The sequence below is a fragment of the Pseudorasbora parva genome, chromosome 3, assembly GCF_024679245.1.
Source record: "Pseudorasbora parva isolate DD20220531a chromosome 3, ASM2467924v1, whole genome shotgun sequence".
Classification (NCBI taxonomy): domain Eukaryota; kingdom Metazoa; phylum Chordata; class Actinopteri; order Cypriniformes; family Gobionidae; genus Pseudorasbora; species Pseudorasbora parva.
Window position 1 is genome coordinate 18,533,933 of NC_090174.1, and position 22,035 is coordinate 18,555,967.

At 36.8% G+C, this 22,035-nt stretch overlaps 1 protein-coding gene across 3 annotated transcripts in view; it reads left to right on the top strand.

Moving 5' to 3' along the window:
- Window positions 1-22,035, top strand: part of abr (ABR activator of RhoGEF and GTPase) — a 373,871-nt gene that overhangs the window by 141,409 nt on the left and 210,427 nt on the right. Inside the window, exon 1 of one of the 3 annotated variants that reach the window (XM_067437976.1) lies at window positions 21,230-21,555. The exons of the other annotated variants lie outside the window; for them this stretch is intronic. Coding sequence (XP_067294077.1) covers window positions 21,495-21,555 — 61 coding nt within the window. The 5' untranslated portion in view covers window positions 21,230-21,494. Of the gene's footprint in view, window positions 1-21,229; window positions 21,556-22,035 lie in introns of those variants that run through there. 3 annotated transcript variants of the gene reach the window in all.

Below are 22,035 nucleotides of genomic sequence, written 5' to 3' on the forward strand. Positions count from 1 at the left end.
AGAGCTTTCCTAACTTCACCCTTGCTAATACTTTCTACTTTCTGGTCAACAAATACAGCTATTCTATCCCTGTCATTTTCCTCATTCATCAGTTCCTCAAAGTACTCCTTCCATCTTTCTCTCACCCTCCTGTCACCTGTCAAAACATTTCTATCTCTATCTTTAATCACTCTAACCTGCTGCACATCCTTTCCATCTCTATCCCTCTGCTTTGCCAACCAATACACATCCTCTCACCTTCCTTACTATATAACATTGCATACATGTCCTCATACGCTTTCTGTTTGGCCTTTGCCACCTCTATCTTAACCTCACGCTGCATCACCCTATAATCCTGCCTACTTTCCTCAGTCCTCTCATTGTCCCACTTTTTCCTACACTTATAGAAAATGGACAAACCCACAAATTGGGTTGTTTGAATGGGTCCATTTACTAGAGTTCAAACAACCCAATTTCTGGGGTTTTCCATTTCCAACCCAACTTGGGTTGCTTTTAACCCAGCATTTTTCAGAGTGTAGCTAACCTCTTCCTCTGGATACTCTCCTGGACTTCCTCATTCAACCACCAATTCTAACGAAGTAATTTGTTTACAGATGGTGTGTACAAATTCATGTTGATTTGTGCACATTTGATGAAGATATTGATTTAAACTCTTACATTTTTAAACGGGCACATTTTTAGGACTACTAAATCGTAGACAAATCTCCCATAGAAAATGTATACAAATCTCCTGTCTTCTTGACAACCAGCATAGTTGATACCGTGCTCTCTTTTATAAAGAAATCCTGCTATTAAAATAGGCTTTATATACTTTTTGTCTACATAAGCTATAGTATACATTGTGCACTTACCGTCAGAAGATCTCTAACGTTATTGATCACCCGTGGGTGGGCTTTTTTCACATCATTTATTTACATAGACAAGCGGGACGCAATTGACAGGTGTGCGACAATATGAAGGCTATGTATCTGTGTATTGTAGTTAGTTAAAAAATGTATGTTAAATAAAACTCTCTCTATCAGTGAATCTTAAATACACAATGTGATTTTTACTTAATGTATATTTTTGAACACTGTGTATCTTAAAATTTGTATTGAAACCTGGGCATTTAACAAGGGTAAAAAGCATAGATTCAAAATAAGATTACAGTGAATAGTGTAAATATAAACACAAGTCATCGTTTTTTTAGGAATGTTTTATTTGAAACAAAGACATTACACGGTATTCTTCCAAATCTAAACAGTGAGATTACTAGATTTACACATATATATATTACTTGATTATATGCATGCATAATCTTGTGTTAATTTCATAAATTTTATCAAATTAAATTATAATAATAAGACACAATAGAGCTGTTACCAATCTAATTAAATAAGTATCAACAAAATTCATCTCCGCAATGGAGGAGAAACAGAAGCTGCATTTGAAGTGGCATTTACACAGACTGTTGAATGAGCTTAGAGGTAACAAATAACCTGCAGTTATGCATAATGATGTTTTGAACACAACGTTGCATACTGATATTTGAAATTATTTAACACATGAAAAGATACTTTAAATGTAAAATAAAAAACACCAGTAGGTGGCAGTAATTCACTGTTAACGAGTGAGTCATTTAAATTAAACCGATTTGTTCAAATGACTGATTCATTCAGGAATGTATCATTTGACTATCTTAATCTATTTTAGTTACTGAATCATTGATACAACTGATTCATTCATTCAGTAAGGAAACACCACTTGTGTTAGCCTAGAAATCTAGACGCACCCTAGCGGCAGCAAATTTAATTTGCCTGCAAGTGTCGTCTAGCAACTCTCAATACAGTTCTGAGCTGTGTTCCTCAAAATCTGGACGGCCCAATCACATCATGTATAGAGTCGGCGGGCGGGGCCATAATGACGACGGCCGAGTTGCGTTTGCATGCTTCTAGTAAACAGAAACTGGCGAACGGCGGCGGTCTTTCGAATCTGCTCTCACCGCGACTCTGGAAGACTTGGAGTTAAGCTTTTCTCTGAGAAAAGAACAAAGAGCGGCACTGAAGTCATTCTTAAAAAGGGAAGATGTGTTCGTAGTTAAGCCGACCGGATACGGTGAATGTTTAATCAGTCAGCGAGCTCTGCTTCACCTTCGTTGCTCTGGTTGGTTTAGCGCTATCCTATCGCGTGCAGAGGGAGTTTGAAAGACAACCGTTTATCCCGCCCCTCGGATTGAGCCCTGTCTACGGTGAGTTTCCAGACCAAACATCTTGATATATATACAATAAATGGGCAATATGGTGTCAAAACTTGTATAAAAGCAATATCACATTTATCATGCTGATATCTGGATTCTTCTGGATCTGATATTTATTAAAAATTATAATAAACGCACAGTGAAAGTGTGCACCCGCTCTAGCCTAATCTTTAAGACTACATTATGTAGTTTATGCGCGCACACACACTCTCTGGGTGTGTGTGTGCGGGATATACTCGGTAATGTCAGATCGCACATCGTTAAAACAACAATTACGATATTATCGCACAACCCTAATCCACATATGCCAAGACCCATGACTTTTTTCAATGCTAGTGCTAATCAGTTACAATACCTACCATTTCCACGATGTGTAAAGCAGCCATACACTGTAGCCAAAACAAAAAAGAAGTTAAGTCCTTTCGGAGACAAAAAAGTCAGTTTATTATTACCTGTCTGGCAGCAGAGCTGAATTGAGGGCGGAGCTTGCACCGAAAGCGAGTCAGTTCACATCCGGGTCTTCAAGCACTGGTTTAAATAATGATGTGATTGGCCAACTCAAGTTGACAAGGTAACAACATGAGCTTTGATTGGTTATTACTCCGGCTAACGTTTTGGGGTTAGCTAGCGAGATTATATCTACATTATATTTTTAATGTGCAACAATTGTTGTTGGAAACAAGTAGTAATGTACTCAACAACGATTATTATAACCAGTTATAAAAAATGAACCAGTTCCCTGGAGATCTATCAAATCGAAAACTTGGCCCTCAGCCTATTCCTGTCTCTTCTGAAAGTAGGTGTTCACCACAGCCATCTCCATACTTTAAGCAAAGTCTACCAACCTCTGTCCTTCTGGGTTCCTTTCCTGAATACCAAACCTGTTTGGTTTTTTATGAAAATAGTTTTCATAACTATTTATGTTCCAAATAGAGGTGCATAAAGAATTATTTAATTTAAAAAGTTGGAGGTATTTTAAAGTTTTGCCTGATTTTATAGATGTGATGAGAGAGAGAAAAATTATAATGACAAAGCAATATACATGGAAAAAAGTTTCACAAGAAAGGGATTAGTGTAGCTAGATTTGACCTGCTCTATATCAAGCATACAGCAAATAATAGAATAATGAAGTGTACAATTATGTGGTTTTTCAGATCATTTTATTACAATGAATATTGTCTTCACAAATAAAAAATGCAAAAGTCCTTACTGGAAGTTTAAGGTAGCGTTGTTCAAATATATTTTAATGAAAAATTGAAAGTGTGTTTTAGAGTGAGTGGCTGTCCCAAAACGAAGATTTTGAAAGTTTGACACAGTGGTGGGACATAGGGAAGACACAAATAAAAATATTTTTCCAGCAGTTTAATTTCCTTTCTACTAGAAAAATTAAACAAAAAATATCTGAAATAGAACAAGAGATCTTTCATATGGGATGATTCAACATCAGGAACTTCGTTAGATGGAAAGTTTCCTGAAAAGAAAGAAAAGATGACATGTCTCAGAACGGGATAAGACTAGCTTGTGCCTTATTGAATCGAGTGGGACAGTTGAATTTGGACCAACATCTCTTTTTAATCAATTTAAAGGAGATGGGCTATTCACTATCTTCTTTTTGTACCTCAGTATTCAATGCATGGCAGATTTTTTCTGTGAAAAGGGAGGATTCGGAGAGACCTAGTCAATGGTATCTAGAAGAACCCTTAATTTTTAATTCTCACCTTTATAGTGAAATATTGAAATCACAGACTGTGCGGACAAATTTGGTGAGAGCAAGAATATATACGATTTTCCATCTCAGGTCAAATGACCAATGGATTACTGAAGATTAACGTTCCATAAAGACTGGTATTCATTCTGTACGAACTGTGCAAAAATTATCTGAAATACAAGTTGCTTTTCCTGGTCTGCCACTGGGAATGTATTCCCTAAGATCAGTGTGGATTTTGAGGTGTGGGGATATCTGGGAATGTATTCCCTAAGATCAGTGTGGATCAAGAGGTGGAGATTGGCAGAAGGTTAAAGGAAGTCTCTTTTAGAACTCCTGAACTTGATTTTATAAACACCATTTCATAGAAAGTGCTTTATTGTATTTGTGTAAAATTTCTCAATATAAGAGCACTAAAAACCTTCCAGATACTAAGTGGACCGATTTTGTTGAGTCCGGCACCCCTCCAAAATGTAGCTGTACACTTACCTGCTTACCTTTTTGTGTGTTTTTTTCATATTTTTATTGGTTGTTCAAGACTAAATTACATTTTTGGTGTGTTGAGAGAATTTAGTTATAGATTTGGGTTTCTCTTTACAAATGTTTAATTTTTTATTTATTTATTTTGTGTGTGTGTGTGTGTGTTTGGACCCAAATATAGTTCCTCAAACAGGACTAATTAATTTCTTGCTTGGTAAGGCTAAAATGGCAATTTGGCTGACACATAAATGCTACTGTTTTAACTTTATATTCATCAATGAAAAAATGATGAAAAAATGTTAAGCAGCTGACCTGTTTTTAACATTATTATTATTATTATTATTATTATTATTATTATTATTATTATTATTATTATTATTATTATTATTATTAATAATAATAATAATAATAACAACGTCTCTTGAGTAGCAAATCATCACTTTAGAATGATTTCTGAAGGTCCACATGACACTGAAGACTAGAGTAATGGCTGCTGCAAATCCAGCTTTGCCATCACAGGACAAATTTAATTTAAAAATATATAAAAATAGAAAACAGATATTTTAAATTGTAATAATACTTCACAATATTGCTGTTTTTACTGTATGTTTGACCAAAGAAATACAGCCTTGGTTAACACAAATAAACATTTTTAAAAAACAAATAATCTTACTAAACAAATTAGTTGCTGCTCCCACCCAAGAGGGCAGAGCCTTCACATCTCGTGAGCACGAATGAAAACTGAAATACGATGCATCTGTTTGGTTTTGATCATCTTTACCACAGACACGCTTTGGCATTGCAGTTCTTCATTATCATGAAATCCGCATGTGTATGAATCTAGACTCGTTCTCTTTCATGGTTTTTGTGATTTAAATTGTCAAATGCAAACAAGGTTATGTCAGAAACACACAAAGTTCGCATAAACAGTTGGTTATGTCTGTGCACGTATGCAGCAAGTACAGAAATCCTGTGCGTTTATTAGATCTATTTCCATGTCTGGGCACAGGTCCACCATCTGATCCGGACACGGCACGGATCCGGCTGACTGCAGTACCTCGGGATAAACAGAGAGAATAACATTAGCGTAGATGTTCTTTGTATGATGTAACCAGTAGGGCTGGGCGATATGGAGCAAAAAATATATCTCGATATATTTTGCTATATCTCGATATACGATATATATCTCGATATCTTTACAGGAAAAATAACCCCCTAAAAACTACAGCAAAAACAAATATGCCAAATACCACAAATTATTTTTTTATATTATTGAAGTGCAAAGAGGTAGTCAGTTCATGTAGGAACAAATTGCTTTTGCAACATTAAAAAAAAAACTCCCTAATTACATAAATAATAATAATTTAACTGTAAAAGAAAATAAATAATATTTCCTTCTTTTCATGCTTTCAAAAGATGAATCAAAGACTCCCTTTTTTACACTTAAAGTAAACAGTAAGCATTTTGCAGAAAGATGGGGGCATGACAGATATAAATAAACTGATTTTGTATCAAAATTCAAACAGTGATGTTTGTCATGAGTTTGACAAAATTCAAACTCATTATGCAGGCTACAAATGAGCTGAATTTCACTTCTTTTCCAGTTACAGAACGAAAAATGAATGTCAGAAGGTAGGCTATATGATAATATGATACAGTACAACTTACAGAAGAACACCGCGTGTCTCAGGACACCCGGGATGTCACGTTTTTCCCTCTTGGTTAAAACATGAATAGACCTATTCATCATAATCCCGTGATAAAGCTGACAAAATAATAATAGTAATGATATTGCAATACTTTATAAGTGTTTTCAAATGATATGCGATCATTTTGACATTTTAACCGAAAACTATGCGATCAGTTAGACACAGAACTGGCATGATTGCGACCGCGTCTCGCACCAATAGTGTCAATCACCTGACTGGGTGAAACTTGCGCTTTGAACTATGATGAACATTAATATTTCTTTATGAATTTTAGCAAGCAGTTGTGTTAGAAGGAAAACATGGTCTCTAAACTGAGTCCTGAACAACGCGCGCGCTTGTCAACATGATAACTAATCCTCACCTGGTTGCGAATGCCGGCGTGTTCAATGAGACGACACGCGAGTGGGAGGGGGAACAAAAGCAAGAGGCGGGAGGCGCGCGAGCGGGGCCGAGCACAGCACAGGGAAGGCAAACAAGCAAAGTGGCGGAATCAGAATTAAATATAAACAATATATCGATATATACGATATGTCCAAATCCATATCGAGTTGAAAAAATATCTCGATATATTTTAAATATCGAGATATCGCCCACCCCTAGTAACGAGTACATCAAGTGTTATGGTAACAGCACAACCCAAATATTAGACTGCGTGTGCTGCGTGTTTTTCGGAGGACTGTTTCTAGCACCAGGGAGAGCACGGACCGTTTCTACGTCTGTGTTGTTTCTATGATAACAAATTCAAATTTACTAATCTGATACTTTCTGGTCCAGTTGCACTGGCAACGTTGGTCGATCAGCTTGGTCATCTAAATCATCTGGATCAGATTCGGGCTCAAATTGATAAGGTATGACCAACATTACCACCTGTGAATATTGCTTACAGAACCGGACTAATATGGTCATACCTCTTGGTTCTAATAAGAACTTGAGTTGCTGCTTTTTGGACCAGCTGGCGTTTGTTTATTAAGCGAGCAGGGATATCACCCCGCTTTACAATAATCTAGCCTTGAGGTCATGAACGCATGAACTAACTGTTTAGCATTTTGCATTGAAAGCATGTGTTTTCAAGCATGTGCAAAATTACAGGTGTGAAACCTCCCTCGGACCACGGTGAAAAGAGGTAGTCTCGGTCCGGACCAAACTGAACAAAGGTTCGGTTCGTTTCTTGTGTGAAAGCATTTTCTGTATAGTTCGGACTTACAGACCATTTACAGGAAGTTCCGGTGGTAGGATTAGTGAAAAAACAGGTTAAACTCACATAACATGCAGTGATGGAGCGCACAGCATTTTAAACAGAACCTCTTGTCAGCTCGCGTGAACACCGTGCTTTGCTTGTCTATTTATTTTCAAGCTATATAGGCTATATATATATATATATATATATATATATATATATATATATATATATATATATATATATATATATATATATATATATATAATTTCACATGTCTGCGAGACAAATAGCCTATATGCTGAATTTCGGTTTATTCATGAGACCGCTTCAATTCATGTGCAACGCAAATGATTGCTCCGTCACGGTTTGTCTGCTATATTATTTATTAAAGCTTATTTATTAAATTTAGGCAAATGATGAAACATTTATTAAAATTAAGATACAATTTATACTAAGCTTTCTACAAAACAAAATGTGGTCAAAATCATTTCTGACCCGATGTCTTTGACATATATTGCACATCTGTGCACGTTTCATAATCAATATAGCCTAGATTAAATTTAAAAATAACATTATAATATTTAAACATAACTATAAAACAAAATACATTGTTTGGCTAAAAAAGTAGCCTATAGTCTTCTCCTCCTTTCCTGTCGGCACTGATAAAATGTTTGCACAACGAGGACGTTCATTTGCTGAATTTGCCTCGAGTATAGTTGGTGCTGCAGATAGTAATCCCATAATATTAACAGTATTGGCAATGATATGCGTCTGTTCATTCATCCTTGTCAAAGTTACCCGCTGAATTGACAACACACTGAAGTCAGACGCACTTCCGCTAACAAACCAATCAATGTTAAGATGCAGCCCACATAGATGATGACGACTGGATGCCAGTGCGTCATGTAAAGTTCTTTGGTCCGCTTGCATAACTGCAATGTGAAAGCAAACCAAAACTTACCAAATGCATACAACGTATCAAAACATGAACTTTGGTTCAAAGCTTGGTGCGGACTTTCAGGTGTGAAAACGCCCTGAAACCAGGGGCGTAGCCATCTTTTCAGAAGTGAGGGGGGCAGAAGTATCAATCAATCAATCAATCAATCAATCAATCAATCAATCAATCAATCAACTTTATTTATATAGTGCTTTTACAATCACGATTGTGTCAAAGCAACTTCACAGCATCAAACAAGACAATACGGCAACTTGATTTGGCTGTACAGTCGTTCTGGAGAAAACAGGGATGTTATCAGCTTGTTTTAATTTATCATATAACAATGGCAGATCAGTATTATAGTTTATAGAATTAAATAAAACCTAATTCATAAATGTAATTTGTATAGTTAGTTGAATAACTTTGATCATAATTTTAGTGTCCCCACCTGAGCAAGCAACAGTGGCAAGGAACCAAAACTCCCTCAGGGCTTGATGGAGAAAAATAAACCTTGGGAGAAACCAGACTCAGTCGGGGTGCCAGTTCTCCTCTGGCCTATTATCAAATTGTGTATGATTATTATTCTGGCAACCTTACAGGTCAGAAATCATATTAGATCGGAATATTCCAAAATTCAGGGTATCACACAAGAGACGTGTTTATTTAGGCTGGTGCGTCGATTACTCAAGAGTATGAATACTTGAAAGATCAGAGTTATTCTGCCGGAGGCAGGTTTTTTGAGCATGACGTGCCGGTGAGGCAAATTCAGAGGAGACACCAATTGACACGGCAGACACTCCAGGATGCGTTGGTCATGTCCAGGCGCAGGTCCACCATCCAATCCGGACACGGACTGGATCCGGGATAAACCTCGGGATATACAGAGAGACTAACATTAGCGTAGATGCCACTCTTTTTATGATGTAACGAGTACATCAGGTGTTATTGGAAGTGTTCCCAGTTCAGGCTGACCTAGTTAATGCAGCCTAACAATAAGTCAATTGATTTGAATAATGAAAGTTAAAAATGTTCTATGTGTTTGCCATTGAAAAAAAAAAGCGTTTTTAGTCTAGATTTAAACTGACAGAGTGTGTCTGCTTCCCGAACAATACTAGGAAGACTATATAGGAAAATAGGAAAAAGATCGACCACCTGCAGTTGATTTAGATATTCTAGGTATTATCAACTGGCCAGAGTTTTGAGACCGCAATAGACGTGATGGAGAATAATGTGTAAAGAGCTCGCTTAAGTACTGGAGAGCTAAACCATTTAGTGCTTTGTAAGTAATAAGCAAAATTTTAAAATGTATGTGATGTTTAAAGGGGTACTTCAGCGCTGGGAAGATGAATCTGTATTTAAACTGGGTCATCAATGCAGTAGAAATGTGAAATTATTTTTGAATTTGGTGTCTTCTAGACTGAGAAAAGACAGAAAATGTATTTTTGTCCCATGGGGATGAAAGACTACAATTCCCAGAATGCTTCGCTGCCCTGTGAGGCCATTCCCAACACCACCAACTTCATTACTGTGACTGAGTTAGAAGACACTACAATTAAAAACTGTTCAATATAATGAGTGAGTCACCGCGCGAGTCTCACAGCACTGAGCACTAACTGCATGAGTGATGAGAGCTGAGGTAATCACGACTACATTCGCGGCATACATTCACACAGGAGTTCAGTCTGGCACGCATTTCAGTTCATGCCTTTGCAAGCTTAACTTTCATAGAAATGAATTTGAGATGTTAAAAGACTTACATTGCTCACCATAGCTCCGTTTAAATGATCCTGTCTGCAAGATGAGCTCTCCCTGCCAGCTGAGTGTAATCTCCCATCCCCCATGCGCAGATTCAAAAAATGCGGAAATAGCTCCCTCTGCTGGCTGTAGTCTTTAGCCTTTGGGCAAACATTCCTCCTATGATGCAAAAATCGTCATTTTGCATCATAGGAGGAATTTTTCCAGAAATAAAATGCATAAATCTCTCGTCTCAGGGAGATATGAGGGGGGAAAGCACAATCATTTGAATATTCTCCAGGGTTTCTACTGATACAAAGCCATATGCTAATCGCTGAAGTAACCCTTTAATAGGGAGCCAGTGCAGTGTTGACAGAACTGGACTAATATGATCATACTTCCTGGTTCTAGTATGAACTCGAGCTGTATTTGGACTAGTTGGAGTTTGTTTATTAAACGAGCAGGGCAACCAACCAGTAGAGCATTACAATAATCTAGCCTTGAACTCATGAACGCATGTACTAACTGTTCAGCATTTTGCAATGAAAGCATGTGCCGTAATTTAGATATATTTTTAAGATGGTAGAATGCAGTTTTACAGATGCTAGAAACGTGGCTTTCAAATGAGATTGGTATCAAAGAGCACACCCAGGTTCCTCACTGACGACGAGGGCTTGACAGAGCAGTTATCAAGTGTTAGACAATATTCTAGGTTACTACTTTTGGAGCTTTTCTGTCCAATAATTACAAATTCAGTTTTATCTGAATTAAGTTGCAGGAAATTACTATTCATCCAATTTTTTATATCAGCTATGCATTCCGTTAATCTTGTGAATTGGTAAGCTTCGTCCTGGCGTGAAGAAATATAGAGCTGAGTATCGTCAGCATAACAATGAAAACTAACACCATGCTTCCAAATGATATCTCCCAGTGGTAGCATATACAGGGTGAAGAGCAGCGGTCATAACACTGAGCCTTGTGGTACTCCATACTGAACTTGTGATCGGTGTGACATATCTTCATTTACTGCTACAAACTGATAACGATCAGATAAGTACGATTTAAACCATGCCAATGCAATTTCACTAATGCCAACATAATTTTCGAGTCTATTCAAAAGAATATTGTGATCGATAGTATCGAATGCAGCACTAAGATCGAGTAACACTAATAGAGAGATACAACCACGATCAGATGATAAGAGTAAATCATTTGTAACTCTAATTAGAACAGTCTCAGTACTATTATACGGTCTAAATCCTCACTGGAAATCCTCACATATACCATTTCTTTCTAAAAAGGAACATAATTGTGAAGACACAGCCTTTTCTAGTATTTTTGATAGAAACAGTAGATTTGAGATTGGCCTGTAATTTACTAATTCTTTAGGATCAAGTTGCGTTTTTTTAATAAGTGGTTTAATTATAGCCAACGTAAAAATGTCATAATACAATTTTTTTTTTTGGACCGATATAATTTATTGCTTTTAATTTAGTAAGATATCAAATACACTGCTAAACAATAACCACTAATATCTATAATATTATTCTCCTATTTTGTTTGCCAATTTTATGATTGGTTTATATATTACAGACACTTGTGCATTAAGTCTCCATTGATTTTATGCAATTAAAAAAAAATAATAATTCTGATGTAAACCAGCTGTTCTCTATGTGAATATATAGTATAATGCAATTTATTCCTGTGATCAAAGCTTAATTTATCATCATTACTCCAGTCTTCAATGTCACATGATCCTTCACTAATCATTCTCATATGAGGATTTGATGATCAACACACATTTATGATTATTGTCAGTTGTGCTGCTCATGGTGATGCTTAAATTTTGTGGAAACCATCTAAACATTTGTGGTTAAATTAAAAAAGAGATACATTAATACTTTCATTGATCAGACATGCATTCAATTGATCACAAGTGATATTTTTAATATTACAAAAGCTAATAATTTATTTAATAAATGCAAATAAATGCTGTCCATTGAACTTTCTATTCATCAAAGAATCCTGAAAAATAAAATGTATCATGGTTTCCACAACATTTTAAAGCAGCACAACTGTTTTCAACATAGATAATAATCATAAATGTTTCTTGATTATAAAATCATCATATAAAAGTGATTAGTGAAGGATCATGTGATACTGAAGACTGGAGTAATGTTAAATTCAGCTTTGATCACAGGAATAAATTACTATATATTCACATAGGGAAAAAAGCTGTTTTAATTTGTAATACTATTTCACAATATTACTGTTTTAACTATTTTTGATTAAATAAATGCAGCCTTGGTGAGCAGAAGATACTAAACATTAAAAAAGCTGCATTATTCATATGATAGGCTACTTTATTGTCAATAAATAGGCTACATTGAGATGGCTTGAAAAACACACATAAAGCATATATTGTCGCACTAGTCTGATTGTCGTCGTCAAGTTTCATCACTCATAACGATTGTTTTCCTTCAGCTGCAGCTCCAGCGTGACAGGGTATTACTTCTACGAATCCACTTTTGGACTTTCTGTGAGAGCGCCCTCCTCTTATTTGGGAGGCCCTCCGCCCTCCGCCTATTATTTTTTGTCCCTGATTTTAAATCTTAATGTATTTACATTGGTTTTTCAAAAAGCACTCTATCAACCGAGATTACAGAAGGCTGTCTTTAATTTGCCCACCGCTGCGCAGGGTAACTTCGGTTTGAATCCTGCTCTGAGCGGGTCGACTAGGATCGGTGAGACCCAGTAAAAGTGCGGGTGACGAAAATACACTTTATTAAATGTGAGGGGGACACGTCCCCCGTAATCTACGCCCATGCCTGAAACACATGTACTCTAAGTGGTGATGGTGTTAATGATTTACCTCAGACATGAGCGAGAGTGAGCTTGCAGTGCATCACGCTCGGACAGCAGAGAGTGTGCTCAGTGAAAAAACACTTTTCTTTCGACCTGGAGTCTAATATAAGTTAAGCTGAAAATATGGTAGCTTGTGTAGGCTATAACTGCACTTGGTTCAGAGTAATGCTATTGTTAACCCTTTTCTTTCCCTATTAATGTTTGCTGCTGCATCCTTTACGTCTATGGCTGATCTCAATTTCTCCAACTACAGGCCATGTATCAAACAGAAAATGCGTGCTGCATTAATCGCACGTTAATAAAATTAGTGCAGTTAAAATGAATTTGCATTAACACGCTATTAACGTGTTAAATTTGACAGCCCTCATTTTTATATGTTGAATGAATATTTAATTACACTCTTCACACTTGCAAGTTGTACACATTTAGCCCTTGTGGATCATAACGGGTTGTAAGTGCTGATTCAAAATGCCAAAAGAAGAAACAGGAGCAAGAGACAAAAAATAGAGAGTAGGAGATTTATTGAAAACTGCATTTAAACTCAAACAGCTCGTTCATCAGCTGATCAAAAGTTTAAGACCATAGCAAGGTTATTTTCGTAAACGAAAACTGAAACGAAGACTAAAACTATTGGTCAAAAAATATTTTCGTAAACTGAAATAAAATTTAAAAATCTGAATAAATAAAAAACTTAAACTAAACGAAACTAACTACTCTTACTAAAAAACTAACTGAAATAAAATAATAATTAGCAAAAATAAATATTCGTTTTCGTTGTTAATAAGCTCTCTTTAATGTGGTGGAAAATCTGACTGTGGCGGTTGAGGGAGTGTCTGTTGCGCTACTGCGCGTCAAGTGAGCTGAGGAGATTAACCGCTGTCCTGTGACGGACGCGTGCAGACAGTCAACACATCGCCAGTCCTAAACGGCAGTTCACAAAGAATCAATGCGTCCGTGGCAGTGAAAGGGGAAATAACACAAGGTAATGAGATGCACGTTAAACTTCTTTTAAGCTCACTGCTTTAGAATGCCGTTTCTTACGTGACGAGAGACGCAGGCGCAAAAGTCAGCAACTATATTAGCAAATAACGTTAACGTTACTAGCCTACTGTGCGTTTGAGATTTCATGTTTGCATAATATTGACAGGCTCAAAGGTGTTATCATAATCATTTACTACTAATAATATTATTATCTGTGTGGAGACATTTCCCCACAAAGTAGGGAATGCCAGGACACACACACACACAGGTTTGTTTCACTATATAAGTGAGGACATTGCATGGACTTCCATTGATTTTATATCAGGTTAATGATATTTTATATCTCCTAACTCAATTCCTATCCCTAAACCTACCCATCCCAAGAACGTGCAAAACAATAGATTTAAATAAAAACATGTTTTGGCCGATTTATAAGCCTTTTTAACTAGTGAGGACCAGTCAAATGTCCTTACTAGTAAGTTATCATAATATTTTACTAGATAAGTGAGGACATTGGTCCCCTTTACAATTATTGCACAACAAACACACACACACACACACACACACACACACACACACACACACACACACACACGCACACACACATGTCTGGTGCGCTATCTTTGTGGGGACTTGCCATATAGACGGTTTTTATACCATACAAACCATATATTCTATCCCCCTACACTGCCCCTGCCCCTAAACCTACCCATCACAGGAAACCTTCTACATTTTTACATTTTCAAAAGAACTCATTATGTGTGATTTATAAGCTTTTGTACCCATGGGGACCTCAATTTAGGTCCCCACGGTGACACGAGTCTGTGTGCATTCAGTTTGAAGTCCTCACCAGGCTAGAAAAACATGTACACACACACACACACACACACACACACACACACACACACACACACACACACACACACACACACACACACACACACACACACACACACACACACACACACACACACACACACACACACAGAGCAAAACAGTGTGTAGACACTGCTAGCCTACATTGTACTACTGAAGAAATTAAAATAAGCTTTTAATTGTTTAACAATATTTCATCTGTTATGAGTGAGTTTGTCTGGAATTTATAATTTTTACTTTTATATTTTACATTGCATCTATTTTGTTCTTTAAGATAGATCCTGTATAGGTCATAGTTTGACTCAAGCTTTTTTTGCTCAAAGGTGAAGACCCAACTTTATGCATGTTTTGTAAGACTGTCCTGGGTTTAAACAATAATGCTCGTTTATCAAGTGATTTCACTTAAGGATGTTTAGTAAGATTAAACTCTAATCTGTTAATTAAACTTTGCTGAAATTAAAAACCTTGATTTGGTCTACACTTCATTATGGTAACTCTGCTAAACTATAATTACTAAAACTAAAACTGAAACTAAATAAATAAAAACTAAATAGAAATGTATTTGCAAAATAAAAACTAAACTAAAACTAGCAAAACCATTTGTAAAACGAACTAAAACTAAACTGAAATTTGTAGCAAAATTGAAAACGATAATAAAATAAAAACTAATTTAAAAAAGCAAAACTATAATAACCTTGGACCATAGCCATAAAAAGGTCAAATCTGCACAAAAATATGGCTTTCAAGGCATTGTTCTTCAAGCAGTTATACTGTCGAAATCTCCTGATGGCAAAGGCAAAAAGGCTTTCTTCTCTTTGAACGTGGTAAGATTGTTGAGCTGCACAAGCAAGGCCTTTCGCAACGCGCCATCGCTGCTGAGGTTGGACGCAGTAAGACAGTCATTTTACATTTCTTAAAAAATCGTGAGAGTTACGGGACAAAAAAGTCAAGTGGTAGACCCAAAAAGATTTCACCTGCACTGAGCCGCAGGATCCGACGGGTTGTCCGTGAAGACACAGGTCGATCCTCAACCCAACTTAAGGCCCTTACTGATGCTGACTGCAGTCCAAAAACCATAAGACGTCATCTGCTAGAGAAGGGCTTCAAGAACAAAAAACGTCTTCAAAGGCCACGTCTCCTCCCACGACACAAACTTGCCCGTTTAGAATTTGCAAGGGAGCACCAAACATGGGACATTGAAAAGTGGAAGATAGTTTTATTCTCTGACGAGAAAAAATGTAACCTGGACGGTCCTGTTGGCTTCCAACGTTACTGGCATGACAAGGAGATCCCACCTGAGATGTTTTCTACACGGCACAGTGGAGGAGGCTCCATCATGATCTGGGGTGCTTTTTCCTTCAATGGGAAAATGGAGCTTCAGGTTGTGCAGGGGCATCAAACGGTGACTGGCTATGTGGATCTGTTGCAGTGGGCATCCCTCTTGACCGAGGGCCCCCGTCTATGCGTTAATGACTGGGTCTTTCAACAGGACAATGCTGCAATTCACAAAGCCCGCCTGACGAAGGACTTCTTCCAGGAGAATAACGTTGCTCTTTTGGACCATCCTGCGTGTTTCCCTGATCTAAATCCCATTGAGAACATTTGGGGATGGATGGCAAGGGAAGTTTACAAAAATGGACGTCAATTCCAGACCGTGGATGCCCTTCTTGAAGCCATCTTCACCACATGGAGCAAGCCCACCAGCCTCCTGGAAACAGCCGCATCAAGCATGCCGAAACAAGTTTTTGAAGTGATCAACAAGAACGGTGGGGCTACTCACTACTGAGTCCTTTTTTGACACTTTTAGTGTTGTGCGTTTATTTTTGACAATGGTCTTAAACTTTTGATCAGCTGATGAACGGCCTGTTTCAGTTTAAATGCAGTTTTCAATAAATTGCCTACTCTCTATGTTTTATCTCTTGCTCCTGTTTCTTCTTTTGGCATTTTGAAGCAGCACTTACAACCCGGTTATGATCCATAATGATGAGTGCGAAATGTGTACAATTATTGTTTTGCATAGTTTGAAGAGAAACATTTTTAAATATTTATCCTGGATATATATATATATATATATATATATATATATATATATATATATATATATATATATATATATATATATATATATATATATATAATTAATTTATTTATTTATTTATTTTTTTTTTTTTTAGGAAGATCGTGGTGGGTCAAATGGAGGGTCAAGGTGTTTTTTAGGAGGGTCTTGAGACCACCCCAGATAAAAAGCATTATGCAACCATGTAGATTTAGAGGGGGGAGCTTTACAGGGGGTAGAGTTTATCTAAATGAGATGTAAATGAGTCCTATTGTCACTCCCAGCAGGTGAAAACAAGTGAGAGGTGAAAACATATACAATCACAATCAGATGATAAGAGTAAATAATTTGTAACTCTGATGAGTCTCAATACTTTGATACGGTATAAATCGTAGCTGGAAATACACAGATATAATTTAAACAGATATAAGCAACGATAATTAGTTTTTTGTGCACAAAAAAACAACAACTAAATAACGACTTGTATAGTAATGGGCCGATTTCAAAACAATGTTTCGAACGGTAATAAAAAGGCATATTAATTCATGATTCGGATCGCGTGTCAAACTACTGAAATCACGTGACATTGGCGATACGAATCATGAATCGATACACTGGTTCATAACGTTTGAAACTTAGTTTTGAAATCGGACCATCACTATATAAGTCTTTATTTTAGTTGTTGTTTTTTTGCGCACAAAAACTATTCTTGTCGCTTCATAAAATTATTTTAGAGCAACTCTACTGAGATGGGCTTTGTAACGACGTCTCTAGTGCCTTTATGGGTCTTGAGAGAGGAAATGACATTGGTGTCAATGAAAGCCTTTCTGAGCCATCAGATTTCAACAAAAATATTTTAATTTGTGTTCCGAAGATGAACGTAGGTCTTACGGGAGTCGGATGACATTAGGGTAAGTAATTATTGACAGAATTTTCATTTTTGGGTGAACTAACCCATTAATCAAGGTTTAGCTTAGGGCTGGGCGATACGGCCCAAAAAAATTATCACGATATAATTTAGCATATCAGTCGATATCGATAAATATCACGATAAATGTAAAATCTTTATTTCTTTAAATTTTAAAGGCATATTTTTGCTCCTGAGTGAAATATGTAGAAAACAAACAGTTAGCTGTGGTTTTAAACTATCCTTTATTGTCAAAACATGACAAACACTTCCCAAACAAGTGAACAATTTATTTAAACTGAGGTAGATTTATTTATTAAAATCTTAACTGTGGTCAGCATTTTTTTACTCAACACTATATATCAATAATATATCATTATACAGGGCTTGAAATTAAGCATGTTCATGTGCTTGTCCTTCGAACAAGTAAATCGTTCAAGCTTATCTAAGTAAAAAATTAGCTTGTCCGGAAAAGTGTGTGTGTGTTTGTGTTTGTGTGTTGTAAATATAATTTATTCTGAAGCTATATTCTCACCAGTGTTCAATCAGCTTTGACATATTTAAATCTGCATATTTGTGGTTTTTATTTTTATTGAATCATTTGAAATTTGTGATATTTTCACCTTTTATAAAGGGCATTTTCCCTTAATCTTATTAAATATAGGCTAAGCTTCATGTTTCATTTTATATTTGTAATTTTGATCAATACATTACATTAAAATAAAACACTATAAGGGCTGTTACCAATCAAATTAAATTAAATTAAATTTACACTGAAAAATTACAACAGCATTAAATAATGTATCATAGCTATCCAAATCCAGTGTTCTGTATTTTCCGTACGTGAGTATTTGTTGTAGCTGGCTATAAAAAACAAAAAAACAAAAAACAAAAAAACAGTTGTGTACTGTGCTAATTAATTTAGATTTCTTACAGCTCTTACAGGTTGTTGGCTTTGTTTGTTTCGTTGCTTCTATTGCTCTACCCTTTTTTTGTAAGTCGCTTTGGATAAAAGCGTCTGCTAAATGATTAAATGTAAATGTAAATGTAATGTTTTGAGATTTGTAGTTTTGAATAGACAAATAAGACATGTTGGAAAGTATGTTTAAAGATCAAATTAAACCACCAGTAGGTGTGTCAGCAGGTGGCCGTCTTAATGAGCGAGTCATTGAGTCGTTCATTTAAACGATTCATTCAAACAATGAATCGTTCATTTACACACGTTGCTGTGAGACACGTTGCGGTTCTGCTGTGAACGATTTTCGCAGCTGAAATGGAACGAACAACGCTCAATATTGCATAATATATATTTAATTGTGTAAGTAAGCAAAAAAACAAGCATTTTAAGAAACATTTTGAGGCCCCTTCTCTTGCCTCACAGTGGATTGGTCCACTGTGCATCTCACCGACACACACACACAAACACACCTCACCGACAGTGGGCTGGTTGGGAGAGAGAAAAGTTCAGTATTTGTGGATCTCCAGTAAGGGCTGTCTAGTCTATTTTATTAATTTTAAACACCAGATGACATTATTTCTCTTTTGATACAGGCGATGCGGAGTCATTAATACATCACCAAAGACAAACAATTATGATAGCGATGTACAAGTCCGATGTTTTAGTGATTATAGTTTGGTAACGTTAGTCTGTTGTAAATAAGTCACCCACTACAGCTAACAGGGTAATAAGCCGGTGTGTGAATGTAGTTAATGTAGATTCACCGCTGTGTTGGGCTCAATGTTATATGGAAGAAATTTAAAGAAACACGATAATTTAATAATTAAATTCCGTGTGGTGAACGTGAACCTATGATAAGCAGTCCACGCAGGTCGCTCTGTTTTATGTCGGATGGGATCGCTAAAATATCGCCAAACCACTGAAGTTGAGCGAACTAACTTGTCAACAATATCTGTGTCCTCCGAGCTGGCCATGAGTGCTGCATTTTCTTCACTATTGCTCATTTTTATCGCTCCACTTATCTCCGATCCTCCAAGCCTGTCAGCCACAGACTGTAAACATTACCGCGTGCAGCACCCAGAAGCCCGGTCTGCAAAACGCATGCACAGCATTACGCATAGCGCGTAAGCATTATATCGAGAATTTATCGAACTGTTGTTATCGTTTTATCGAGGAAAATTATATCGTGATAATAATCGTTATCGTTTTATCGCCCAGCCCTAGTTTAGCTCTAAGACTATGTGCCAAATTACTAGAGAGAAGATCAGCACCATCCCGGGAAGAATTGATGCCATCTCTTTTCAACAGGCCAGGTCTGCCCCAAAAGTTTTTCCAATTGTCTATGAACCCTATGTTATTTTGCGAGATTCTGTGTGTGGGGAGAACCTGTTGGATGTTCTAATCAGAATAGAAGAGTGTTTTTTTTTTATCCGCAACTATGCTGTCTCACAGTAACCCTGTTGCCCAGTTACGAAAAATCCGGTGGTGGGTGTAAAGTGAAAATAATACTCTTCTGATTTGAAATTTGTGTCACTGTGCGCTGACGCGTATGATTTGAAAGTAAAGTGGGCTTAACTTGACCGGCCGCCACTGGCCACTTAACGTTTATTCAAATTGCACTTTATATAATAGATTGCTTTTGAGTAAGCAGCTTTACAGTATTAAACATAAATAAAGGCGTTAGTGTTGCTTTCCATTAGAATTACAACTTCAATTTCTACTTTAAAGGCTCTGATATGATTATGTAATAAGTAGGCATGCACTGAGGCTCCCCCTTCTTGGACGTGGAAATCTTCTGCAGTTAATTTCTTCTGTTCAGTCTCTCAAAGTCGGGCATTCACTTTGATCAAAAAGCTGAAAGCTTTTTTGACAGAAAACTGCTTGGTTTGACACTGATTTCTGTGTGAGGTTTATATATCACTACAGCAGGGTTTCCTGAGGGTTAATGAGGGAATTGCAAGGGGTTCATAAGTTGATGACAAGCAATTCATTAAATTGTAATTAAATCATAACAAAATTAACAAATGGGCTAAATAATATTAAAATAAAATACAAAAATCTAAATAAAACTTTCTAAATAATAAATGTTTTTAAAGTAAACATGCAAATGTGCTATTAAATTATTGAAATATATACTTTAAATCTCAGGGGCTACTTAAAGTAAATTATTTTGGTCAAAAGGGGTTCGACTGACACAAAAGTTTGAAAACCCCCGCGCTACACTAATGTCATACAATTGACCTTTTCTGCCCATGACATTTTTACTAAATTCTGCACCTTTATTTTTTTCATGACTGTTTTGGGTGAAAATCTAAATAACAGAAAGTTTAGGACTGAGTTACATACCAAACTTCAATAATTATTGTGTTTGTTCCAATACATTACCCTTATTATAAACAATAGCAACATTTTTAACAACTTGCCTTAGCAAACACTACTATTTAGAGGTAAGAGTGAATGAAATTACAAAATTAAGCCAGTGTACTGAAGAAAAGGGGAGTGAATGAGGCAGAGGGAGAGGCAGAGGGAGAGGGAGAGGGAGAGGGAGAGGGAGAGGGAGAGGGAGAGGGAGAGGGAGAGGGGGTGGGGGGTGCCTCTCCTTCCCATAGCAACCGTTGGCAGCGAGCGGCTCCAGCCTGTTGTATTACATGTGAGGAGCTGTAGTACGAACCTACATACGGACGTGTGGATCTCGCCTCAGCAACGCAGTAGTGTCTCTGTCTCTCAAACTCAGATATGTCCGCCTCCCTCCATAATCACTAAGAAAATCAGGCAAGTTGTGGACAAGTAAAGACAGTGATAGAGTAAGGAAAGAGATCGGGGTAGCGTTCAGAGGAGAGGCAGCACTGGAGGATACGGCAGGCAGGGGGATGGAGCACCTGAGCACTCGCGAGCTGCCCAGGCTCTCCTGGATAGACACTCTCTACAGCAGTATGTATATTAGCCTCTTTCCTCTCATTCTAGAATCTTGCTCGTGTGAGTGCGCGTGTGAGAGCGCGCGCACAATTTTGCCTGTGCTAATAATGTTATCTTTTGCTGTATGTGAATGAGGCTCTCAAGCATGTTGGGTTTGTTGTTTAGTAACTGTGTTTGTTCTGTGATGCCTGTCAGCCCTTTTTAAACAAATACAATGATACATGAATATTGTAGTAAAATAGTGCCATGGCATATATCAAAGTACTGTACTTTGGTATTCATATTTTATCTTTTTTCCTTGTCATATCAGTTTTCTCGTTATTTTCTAGCTTTTCTTTGTCTTATCCTTTCATATCTTCTCTTTTCCCTTTCTTCCCACTCTCATTCCCATCTTCCTTCTCTTCTTCTCCTCTATTTCCAGTTTCCTTCTTTCTACTGTTTTCCCTCTCTTATTCCTTTCTTCTTTTATTTTTATAGCTTTTCTTTTCCTTCTCT